Here is a 12339-nt window from a genome sequence, read left to right on the forward strand (position 1 = left end):
TCTCACTAAGTGGGATCCTTTATAATATACATCTGATATAAATGTGGTTCACACAATTTTTAAACTTTTTGATAAGATGGTGAATTATATATGCTTCCCCATTAATAAGTACAAAAGCATTCTTTAATTGTTTAACTCTAATGGTTCTGTTTTTACATGACATCTAACTAATTGCCAAAGGATATATGTTTTTCCCTATCCTTTTTTTAACCGGTTTTCTAGTCTTGTATTGACAAATCATATTCTAAACTTGTATATTTGTCTTTTTTTTTCCTTTTTTTTTTACTTAAGAACAAGAATTTTATTAATCTCATGTTAAAGGAGATAAGTTATCTCATGTCATAGAGACAAACTTGTGGAATCCACCACCTAAAAAATTAAAAAGAAAAGAAAAGAAAAAGGTGACACAGTTATCGAAGGGTGTGTAGGAGAAAAAAGTTATCTCATGTGACATGAGAAAAGTTTTTCCCTAAGAACAAAGCCCAAAACAAAGAAACAGGGCGAGAGAAACCACCCCAAATCACACGCAACAGGAGCTAATTCTAAAGGAACCGAGGTAAAACAATTTGTAGCATTGTGACATTTTAAGGGCATGCTTTGCTAGCCAATCAGCCCCCGACACTATTGTTCTTTACTTGCGAGTTCCAGACGTGCGCAATGAGGGGAATAAGAGGGAGGATCTACTTCGGGGATTGGCTAGTAACACAAACATGCACACATTGCAGATGAGACAAATAGGAATTTTGGTTGACGAGTAGAATAAGAAGAAAAAAGAGAGAGAGAGGGGGGGGGGGAAGTGAGGCAAGTTTGGGAAGGAGAAAGCAAGCCTCTTGAACAGTCTAATATATCTCTTTTTTCATTCCGTTTGAATGAATTTTTTGTACAAATCCTCATCAGAATACTGATATCACAGAGAACAGTACTTTCTGTAGCAGAGTGTGTCATGTTCAGAGAGTTTGGGTTTGTGTATTCTATTACCAGCATCACGTTTCCAACTGGACTCTCTTGGAAAAGGTAGTTAAAAGATCACCCAACAATGTATTTATATATACGATACACCTCCTCACACTCATAGTTTCAAGCAAGGACAGTACACGTAATTTAGTGCCTGTTTGAATACTGATTTTAAAAACAATTTTTTAATTTTCAGAAGAAAAAAATAAATAAAAAACCTGTTTAATAAGACTTACAACATCAACATCAACATCAACATCATCTTTAACCCAAACTAATTGGGATCGATGGTAGATAAACTCAATGATAGATACAACGAGATTTTAAAAAAAATTAAGGGAAATGGGGGAGGGGAAATAAGATAAAAGAAAATAAGGGGGAAAAGAGAGGGGGATGAAGAGGATAAGGACTAAACATGGACAATCTGGAACATAGGAACAACAACGGGTCTAACTCTTCACCCTGCATATAGCTTTTCTATATTCCGTACTAACACACCGTCCGCCAATCTATATCCCGCTCCATTAAGTCTTTTTTAACTACCTTTTCCTAGGTAAATTTTGGTCTACCTTTACCTCTCTTTGTGTCGAACTCTTGACAACAAACTTTTGTTCTTATACTACTACTACCTTTCGTCGAATATCTTCATTTCTTATCTTATCCATCCTCATATAACTACACATCCACATTAACATCCTCATTTCTACTACTCCCATTTTATGCTCACGTTGCTTATATGCTAGCCAACATTAAGTTCTATATAACATTACAGACCTTACTATTGTTCTATAGAATTTTCCTTTTAGTTTAAGGGAAATTTTGCGATCACACAAAAACATAGATACACTCCACCATTTCATCAATCCTGCTCTGTACCTATGATTTATATTCCCATCAACCTCACTACTTTTTTGCAAAATTGATCCCAAGTATCTAAAAACATATTTCTTGGGTACCTATTTAATAAGATCTATTTTATAAAAATAATTCTAAAAAATTATAATTGTTTTTTTTTATAGAATCAAATTTAGAGAGTATGTCTGAATTTTTTTTTGTTTTGTGTTTTGATTTTTAACTTTCAAAACAAAAAAATACACAGAAAAAACATTTTATTAACTATTCTACAAAAATAATTTCATGAATAAAAAAACACATAACACAATCAAACCGACCTTATTCTCCTAAATTCTAATAAAAGCATTAAGAAGATTATAAGGAATTTGTAAGAAAAGGCATACCCCCTTACTGAAAAAAAAAAACAATCTAGCAAGGCTGGCCAATCCATATCTGCTTATGCTGAAATTTATATTAAAAGTATACGGTTTTGTTAATGTGTGCCTTTAGGATACAGGGTCAGGCTACTAAACAAACCAGGGGCCTTTGTCTCGACTCGTGAAGGCCTGAGTTTACATGTCTAAAATTAGTTGTTGACACCAGACTTGAACTTGTATTAAAGCTCATTTAATATCAAGGCCTCAGGCTCCAATTTAGAAGCTCGACCTTAAAGCCTCTCAGGCTGGCTTAGTACATTATTTTTTATTTATATTTTATATTTTTTATACTATTTGTAATAGCTCTCTCTTTCTCCTCAATCCATTTCACCCCATTTTATTAGTTAAACAGACTTTTTGAATGATTTTGTTTTATATTATGTTGTTTGGATATAAATTGAATTTATGAATATTCATGGAACTACTAGTTTTGTTGATTGTATATTTTGTTTCGATAAATTTTTGTTGTCTTATTTTTTTTCAATAGGCTAACAGGTTAAACAAGGCTTTTATTTTTTGTAAATAAGTCAGGCCACAGACCGATAGTTATATTTATAACAGGTAACAGGCTTGATCAGGCTGACACATTTAAACACAGACTTAGCCTTTTAAGATCAAAGCTCGGCTCGACTCGGCCCGTTAATACCTTTAGTAATGAATAAAAACAAACTATTAAATGAGAAGTAGAAGCATTTAGTATCTTTACAATCCAAAAAACATTTAACAATTTTTATTTAAAAAATCAGTGTGAATTAATGAAGAGTAATTAATGCTTATTAACAAGTATCTCGAGAACACTGGTAAACAAAAGCCAAATGTTTAACTCTTTTTTTTTAATACATAAATATTTAACTTTTGAATATAAAGAATGCGGGCAATAAGGATTAAACTCCGAGCCTAACGTAAGAGGCTTTGATACAATACACAGTACAGCGATATAAAATAACAAAATGAATACTGAAATAAAAAAAGGAAGGCAAGCTCCTATTAGCTGTTATTTCAGCATTTAACATTGGCAGTAGTTATTGGAAAGGTATAACTACTGGCAGTAGTTATTAGCAGTAGTTGTTTCTTCAAGCAATGGTTATTGGCAAGCCAAATCATATAATCAATTGGAAAGGTAATTCAACATGCATGCCATCAATGTTTCATTTCAAGATGATGCCTAATTTCATTGTATAATAAAGAACAATCGATAAACTATGTTTCATCAAATCTAACTATTCTTTCTTTTGCTTTTGCTCTTGCTCATCAGCCTTCAATAACATCAATATTAATATTTGTTCCAGCAACCGACAGATTGCGTACGAAGTGAATAAATTAATATAAACAGCAGTATTTCCTATTCTTGCTAGAGATCATAATTTAAGATGAATTTACATACCAGTCAAAAAGTTGAGGTATGTTTCAGACAGTCAAAGTTAATAGTATGCTTTCTTAAGTTCACAAGTATTTTGATAAGCTAATATTGCAAACAAATTGATAATTTATCCATAGATTGTAACAACTAGCAGCATGGGGGGAGGAAAAGTGAAACACAGAAAGCAAGAAAAAAAATAAATATGAATCTTTATGTAGAAAGTAAAACTTAAATGTGCGTAGCACCTTTAGAATTTATGATTGTAAGTTTGTAACCTCACCAAAAGGGAAGTTTCGAACCACGTAGTCCACTACTCACAGGTGAAGGCAGTTTGAATTCTGCTTTCCTTGACTTAGTTGCTTTTCTTGGCAGTGGTTTCACTTTCACTATCAATAACTCCAAGTTACCCCAGCAAGCGAGGGGGTTAAGTATTCAACAAATCCAGGATTAAGGAGAGAACCTAAGCAATGAGGCATTAACTTGAGAATTTTTAATCGAAATTGAGCTGTGGTAAACAATTTGGCACAAAAATTCATCTTAATTGAGAATGACAGTCGTGCGCTTCAAAACCTTTAAACGAAGATACCTAAAGTGTACATCAAGAGAGCGTCAATGAACTTACATTAGCAAGCATGCTAATTAGGAGGGAAACCGACTGCAAGCAACAAGCCTTATCATCAACATTGATATTTACTTCTTTAAGAACAGAAAGGTTGCTTGCATAAAGTTGCTGAGCAGGAACACCCGAAAAATCAAAAGAACGAAGATTCGGAGTAGATACTGCTCTGTAAAAACCTTTCTGATAAACTGGGGAAGCATATATGGTAAAATCGACAAGCATGGCATTTGAAGTGCAAAGGATATGTGAATTTTACCTTATAACAAATGGACAATGACTAAAGTCTTCAGCTTAATACAGGAAGAAATGCATAGTTCCTAATATGCAAACTTATATAGGGATAGTTTAGCTTAACCTACAGATCTGAATAACAGGATATGTATTTATAGGCATACATTTAGCTTGCAAACTAAGCTGCAATCTAAACCAACTAACCAAACTCAGTTGTAACGGTTCAGAAAGTTATCATAGAAGCACGTGGGCTTAACCACCAAACTACAAAGTGAAATAACACTAATCCAGGAGGTGCCGTATAGTAGCTCTGCACCAGCTTAATAAGCTAACAATCTAAAAATATTACAAGGGAGTTTTTACTCCAATATAGGCGTAAAAAAAATAGTAGGTAGGTTTCTGGAAATCATTTTTTCGCAAAGAAATATTCTTAAATTTTCTACCATTTTCATAAGCAAATATCACAATAAACAAGGGATAATTTGTTGTGATAACTAACGAGATTTGGAGGGAGGGAGGGAGAGAAACACGGATAGAAGGAAAGATATGAATATCTACTCAAAGATTTAAATGTGCGATTCACCTTCAGCAATTTATGATAGTAATCACTGCAAATGGGGAGTTTCGAATCAAGTAATCCACTACTCCGTCAGGTACAGGTTTCAATTCTGCTTTCTTTGATTTGTAAACTCTTCCCGGCTTTTGATATGGAGGCAAAATGTTTTTCACTTTCACTATCAATGACTTCAAGTTACCAAAGCAAGGGGCTTCAGTATTCAATAAATCTGGGATGGAGGAGAGAACCTACACAATGAGGGGTCAATAAGACATATTAACATAAGAATCTTTTAAATGACAAGATTGAGGTCTGGCAAAAATTTTGGCTCAGAAAATGCATCCTAATAGAAAAACAAGAAATAATGTACTTATAACGAAATGAAGATACCCGAAGAGTACTTGAATAGAGTGTCAATGATCTCATGTTAGCAAATAGTTGCAGCCAGCTAAATAGGATAAAACCTGAACGCGAGTGACACAATGCAGCCCATTGATCAGCATCAATATTTACTTGTTTAATAGAAGAAAGATTGCTTGCAGAGATATGCTGAATGGGAACACCCGAGAAAGCAAAAGAGAAAAGATTGGGAGTTGATAGCACAATTTTGTAAGCTTGGTAAGAACGTATGGTCAAATTGACAAGTGCAGCATTTGAGATGCATAGGATTTGTGTATCCCTTATAGCACAGTTGTGAATAACCAAAGTCTTCAACTTAATACATGACGAAAACGGCTCCACCAATTCACTGTCACCAAAGGTGAAGTTACAAAGACTCAAACTTGTTAAGGCTGTCAGATTTAGAGATTTTGGAAATAACTGAGATCTGTAGGTAACTGTGAGATCAAGGGATGTTAAAGTCTGACACAAAAACAAGGAAGGTGGCAAATCAAGATCACAATCATAAGTGAGTTTTAATTGCCGGATATCATACGATAAAGCATATCTCAAAACCCTTTTCATAAGATGGGGATGAACACGGCCACTATAACTGAATTCAAGATGATGGAGTGGAACAGAGCCATCACGGATAGACAGAACCTTAGGCACAAATTGGTTGAAAAAGGTCATTGACGAAAAGTTCATGTAATGTAATATAAGCGTAGGAAGACGTTTCCAGAGACCCTTCCATCTCTTCGACAACATGCATGTTTGAATAGCATCTTTGGTTGGCACAAACGACATTAAGTGAATGAGAACGCAATCAGGCAAATCACTGAGCCTGTCTTCATTGTTCTCACTCAGCTTTGCTCTCTTCATATTGGGTTCTTCACCTTCCTTCTCTACCACTTGCACTAACAAGCATTCGAGATTAACAAATCTACACGGAAAGTGAAAAACCAAAGAATGGAAACCCTAGTTTCTCAAATCATAAGAAATAGAAATTGTTTAAGAGCGCATTTGGATCTGCCTTTGAAAAAAGAAATTTTATGGCTTTTATAGTAAGACTTTGTATATATGTTAAAATTATTTTGTTTGAATAAATTACAATGTGTAGAAAAATTATTTGGATATTAAAATTAATAAATAATTTTCATATATAAAAGGGTTTGATGTTTGTCATTTTAAATAACATAAGTTATGTCATTTTAAGAGAGAGATAGACACAGAAAAATAAAAATCATGGGAGAAAGAAAAAGGGTGATTTTTTTAATTTAAAATTTAAATAAAAAAAATTTATGTGTCTATCTCTCTTTTATAATGACATAACTTTATGTCATTTAAAATCACAAATATTTTCCCCTATATAAAATTATTAAAAAGGATAATAAAGTTATTTTATTATGCAAGATATAATCGGTCTAGCATGTTTTAAATTATTAATGGAAAACAAAGGCCTAACTTTTTTGCTTGACTTATAAACTTTGAGGATTGTGCGCCTTCGCTAATTGAACAATGCATTGTCCCACTCCCGGAGTCTCTCATATTACTGCTATGTTAAGCTAGAATGTTAAGCACAAACTATTTCCATTTTTTTTAATATAAATAAACATAAGAGGAAGATAAATAGCATTGATTACTAGTCAATTTTTTATTGACCTTGAATAATATTTTTTTTTTTTTTTTTTTTTTTTTTTTTTTGATAACAACCTTGAATAATATTTCAAATAGCTTTAAGGAGACTTGAGAAAAAAGATGTTGTCTTTCCTCATGACTCTGTAGACATGGTTCAAACTTCAAACCACCAGCTTCATATAATTTGTTTCCTTTTTTATATACAACAGTAACAACTATAAGTTAAAGTTCCCACTAAGTGGGATCCTTTGTGATATAAATCTGATTGACACAATTTTTAAACTCTAAGATGGTGAATGAAATGATATATACTTCCCCATTAACAAGTGCAAAGGCATTCTTTAATTGTTTAACTTATGATTGCGTTTTGATACAATTACATCTGGCTAAATGCCAAATGATATATACTTCGCCCTATGCCTTTTTCTTTTATCCGGTTTTCAAGTTGTGTTATCAACTCTACTAGTTTAAAAGGGAGCTATTCATACACTTACAAAAAGAAAAAGTTGACTAAGTTTTTGTATGGATAGTTCAAGGTATTATTTTCTGCATGTTGAAAGATGCACACAGATAGTGTACATTGAAAAAATAATTAAGGCTCCATCTGCTTCTTAGAGCTCGTTTGTATTGACTTCTTAAGAAAATTCTTTTTATCACTTCCTTATTTTAAAAGTACTTTATATAAAAGTTACAGTTATTTAGATTTTTAAAAAAATATTTGATTTTTGAAAAAAATATTTGGTTTTGACTTCTGCTTTTTTTAAAAGCTAAATTTTTTAGCTTCCGAAAAAAGTAGATTTTTGACTTTTTTTATAACTTATGTTTTTTTTTAAAGCAGACATCCAAACAGACTTTTTTCGAGAAGTGTTTTTTTTCTTAAAAAAAGTAGTTTTTGAAGAAAAAAAATTCATCCAAACGGGCTCTTAGTCATTTGGCTGTGTCCAATTTGATTAAATTACTTATCCCCTATTTTTGATTAATTATACTCAAATCTATAGTAATTGTAAAATGTAGTATGATGCAATCATCCAAATTTCTCACGATTTCATGCCTTCTCTTTTCCTTCACAAGGTAGCGGCGGAAGAACTTATGCTTTGTAAAGTACTTTATGAATATGAAAATGATATTGTATTGACATGTCATATTCAAACCTGCTGACTATCCAACAGTATTGTTCTTTTTTCTTTTTTTGAAAACAGCAGTATTGTTCTTGTGTGTTCTAGTCGTGCGTAATGAAAGAAATAAGAGAGAGGATCAACTTGGGGAATTGGCTAGGTAACACATTGCAGGTGAGACAGATGGAAATTTCGGTTGAAGAGTGGAATAAGAAAAAAAAAAAAGGGAAGTGAGGCACGAATGTATTAACTGAAACGGTGCGAAGGAGGAAGCAAGCCCCGTGAACAGTCTAACATATCTCTGTTTCCTTTTTCTATTTGAATGAATTTTTTGTACAAATCCTCATCAGAATACCGATATCACAATGATAATAGAAACTTTTCCAGCAGAGAGTAATGTTTAACGAGTTTGTGTATTCTGTTTCTATAATCGATATTTATTACACTTATTTATTATTCTTTATTAATAATTTTAGGATTGTTTAGTGTGTAAATAATGATTTTTTGGGTTGAATTGGATGTTAGGCTTTAATTGTGCTTAATTCATTTTTTACACTAAAATTCCAAATTTATGTTGTTCCGATATTTTGAACATAACTTTTGTTCTAGATGTTCGACTAATCCTATTTTTGTCTCATTTTGCAGATGATTCGGAGAGCCACAAATGTTATGAAGACATGAAAGTTAAATTCGGACAAGAGGATGGTCAAAATTGGAGCCAAAGTATAACATGAGTTGCTGAAATTTTATGCAATTAATTAGGCCTGATTTGTAATTAAGAGTCCAATGTATATGAGGCCCATAGTTATCATTTATGTTTTGTTTTCTTTTATTTTGGATCAGATTTATAGAGCTCGAAACCCAATTACTAGGGGTTAAAAGGCAAGATTAGGAAACCTTGTTTTTCAGTTTTATGTTGAATAATTTTATGATTCAATTTCAGTTTTCATTTTCTCTCTTCTGTTCTTCATTTTCTTCTTTTAATTTTGTTTTCTACTTAGCCATGCTAGGCTAAGCTTCTTTAATCAACCCAAGGGTTGAGGACTTCCATTGTTGAATCCTGAGAACCTGCGCCTCATCTTGAACCAATTTTGTTTCTCTTCCCTTAACTCGGGTTAAACATAACGCGATTGTGTGTGTTGAATCTAAAATCTACGATTGCACTCTAAGAAAGAGATTCAATACTAGATTTAATATTCAGGTTGATTAACTCAATGAACACAACAAGTCAAACGAGTTGATACTCTGCAATTGCACGAGTAGACGCACTGTATTGCTCAAACACGCTAGGTGAGATTGTCTAAAGTGGGATTCCTAAGCGAATGCAGGGATTCCGATTCGCTTAGGATCAACCATAATTTGGTAATTATTTTTCCAATAATGAATGTTCTTAGAATTTTAATTTTAGGATGGGTTATTTTTAAATTGATATTTCCGTTTTTAAATCTTATTTTTACCTTCCATTTTAATCGCATTGACAACACCCCCCCCCCCCCCCCCCCCCTATACTTTCTATTTTAATTGAGCAATTTAAGGCCCTTGCAAATTTTTTGAGAGAAACATTTCAGTTGTTCCTATATTACAAATCTTTGTTTTTTTATAAACTTGATTAATGTAAGTGAGATCAACGTCTCACGTCAATTTCCAGATGCCATCATGCTTGTTTCCAACTGGACTCTCTTGGAATAAGTAGTTAGATGTACACCCAACAATTGAATTATATATCTAATACACGTCCTTACGCTTGAAGTTTAAAAGCATGGACACTGCACACGTAATTTATTTTCCAAAATTCTAATAAAAGCATTAAGTCATAAGGAATTTGTAGGAAAAAGCATTCCCCTTAGGTAGTGTTTCGTTGAAGTTTTTGGTGGAGATGCCCATCTATTTGAGTTTGGGAATTGATGTTGTCTTTGTTTGGTTGAGAGTTTCTATAAATTTGTCTACCAATCTCTTTTGTCTAGCAATTGAGAATCAAGTGCAAAAATGCACAAAATGCACCATGGAAGTTTACCAACTTGAACATGGTATTGCATATATAGCTGGGCAAGTGAGAAAAAGGTGATAAAAATGATGACAATGTTATCTCTTTTAACCCAATTTTTCCTGTAAATTTTTTTTCAACCAAACAACTTTTTTTACATTTTCCTACCAAACTTACTTTCCAACCATTTCCCTATCAATCACATTTCCCTAGTATTCAAAAAATTTCTCCTCAACCAAACACCCCCTTAATGAAAAAAAAAAAAGAAAAAAAAAAAGGAAAAACTTCACAAATTCCCCTATGAGTTTTCTCAATTATCACTTACCCCCCTCACAAACTTTTTGAATCATTTACATCTTTATTTAAATTTTTTTTATCACTTACCTCCTTGTCTTAAAGTTTTTTTTATCACTTATCCCCTTCACTTAGGGGGTAAATGATAAAAAAAAATTAAGTCAAAGGGATAAATGATTTAAAATTTTGAGAAAGAGATAAATGATTATAAGGAAAGTTATAGGGGATTTTTGAAGTTTTCCCAAAAAAAAAATGTAGCAAGAGTGGCCAAACATCTCTTTAGGCTGAAATATATGTTAAAATTATGGGCTTTAATTTTCTCGGAGAAATTTTCCTACTCACACATGTTTAAGGTGGGTCCCACCATTAAGAAATAAAACAAATAAAAAAAATAAAAAAACAAACCATGTAGATCGAAATATGAGTGACATGAGAAACTATTTCCTCTAAAATTATACGGGTCTTGTTTATGTGTGCCTTTAGGACTCTGGTAAGGAATTAAAATAGAAACTATAAAATGAAAAGTAGAAGCATTTAGTATCTTTAAAATCCAAAAAGCATTTAATACAACATACACAAAGTACTGCCCAGTTCACCACCCGATATTTCAACTAGCTTCTAGTCTAATAACTAATTCAAACAAATTAAGCCAAGATCTTATATCTCAAAAAAACATAGCAAACCAATCAGTTCGGACAATCACACTGACCCCCATTTCACCGCCCAAATACTGCCCCAGTCAAATATTCACCACTTATGTCCTCAAAATGACATGTAAACTTCACCACCATTAACGTCGATGGCTGCAGTAAGGTGCAATTCAAGAAAATCAGAGTAGAGTTAAAATAAATTACTTACAAAAAAATCACTAGACGAGGAACCTAAAAATCAATAGACCTCCATTAAAGTCATGCAACATTTTAAAAAATGAAAATTTTATTTCATTATTAAATTTAAATTTGATATTTATTAACCAAGTAAACACCTCCCAACGAAAACTCCTTAACCAAAAACAATATCATTAAGTATGTCTAATGAAACTCGGGAGAGTGAATAAATAAATGCTGTTTAAGGCATGGAATGCAAGCATTATGAATTTATGACTAATGGGAACAAACCAACCCACTCAGAAACTATTTACCAAGGATGCATATCACGTTAACTAAATTTTAAGTATAACTCCCCAAGTATCCCAAATCAGCAGTGAGATGCACCCAAGCTGGAAGGTTACATATGAAACAAACCCCCACTGAATCTACACTACAATTAAGGATGCACCCAAATTAAAAAGTCAATATTTGATGGAGTTAGAGACCAACCCAGTTCCATTTTTAATAGAAGATACCATGTCCTACGTTAATTCAAGCTCTAAGAATTATTTCTTCCTCTTGAACATCAGTGATCTCTTAGACTTTGTTCCCCCCAACCATAAATTTCTTCTGAAGGGCCTAGCAATCATTACAACCAATCGCTTTACCCATAGTTTTAGGAAAGATCACATTTCAAGGAGAGGTGGTGGAAAAAAGACACATACGAAACACTATGAAGGTTTGTTTCTTAATATATCCAGAATTTTTAGTGGTAGTCACCTAAACATGAAAATCGAACGGTTTGTCACGACTCTTAAGTACAGAAACATTTGGAGTTTCCCAACACCACAAATAGATTATCAGTTTAGCACAGCTTACAGGAGCTACCCAAGTCCTACAACTGAATAAACCTAGCTTCACAATGATAGCTAAGACATCTAATGAATAATGTAATAAAAACAGCACTAGAACATCAAACATTTATCACCAAAAATATGTTACCCTACAGCAATAGATACTCACAGCATAAGATAAAAATTTGAACTGTCAAAAGCCAAAAATTTGTTTTAAATTAGATACAAAGAAAAAAAGAAAATACCTTAGATATTAAAAGAGTTGAGAGGTATTTT

General features: G+C 32.7%; 1 protein-coding gene across 4 annotated transcripts; it reads right to left on the minus strand.

The window, feature by feature from the left end:
• Positions 1-3581: 3581 nt before the first annotated feature.
• Positions 3582-6367, minus strand: LOC133314318 (putative F-box/FBD/LRR-repeat protein At1g78760). Of its 4 annotated transcripts, none has more exons than XR_009751939.1 (3): positions 5382-6367; positions 4208-5239; positions 3582-4045 (listed from the first exon to the last, which is right to left on the minus strand). XR_009751939.1 is itself a non-coding variant. In XM_061515788.1 (3 exons), exons 1-2 carry the CDS (start codon positions 6249-6251, stop codon positions 5021-5023), a joined length of 1089 nt encoding a protein of 362 aa, XP_061371772.1. In that variant the 5' UTR covers positions 6252-6367; the 3' UTR covers positions 3582-4045; positions 5019-5020. The 4 variants fall into 4 exon arrangements, 2 of the variants coding, with proteins under 2 accessions (XP_061371772.1, XP_061371771.1); XR_009751938.1 differs by having other exon boundaries at positions 4172-5239; XM_061515788.1 differs by having other exon boundaries at positions 5019-5239.
• Positions 6368-12339: the final 5972 nt, after the last annotated feature.

This window comes from Gastrolobium bilobum, unplaced genomic scaffold (genome assembly GCF_033153095.1).
Source record: "Gastrolobium bilobum isolate Gb01-03AN ecotype WA unplaced genomic scaffold, APGP_CSIRO_Gbil_v1 utg12160, whole genome shotgun sequence".
Classification (NCBI taxonomy): Eukaryota; Viridiplantae; Streptophyta; class Magnoliopsida; order Fabales; family Fabaceae; genus Gastrolobium; species Gastrolobium bilobum.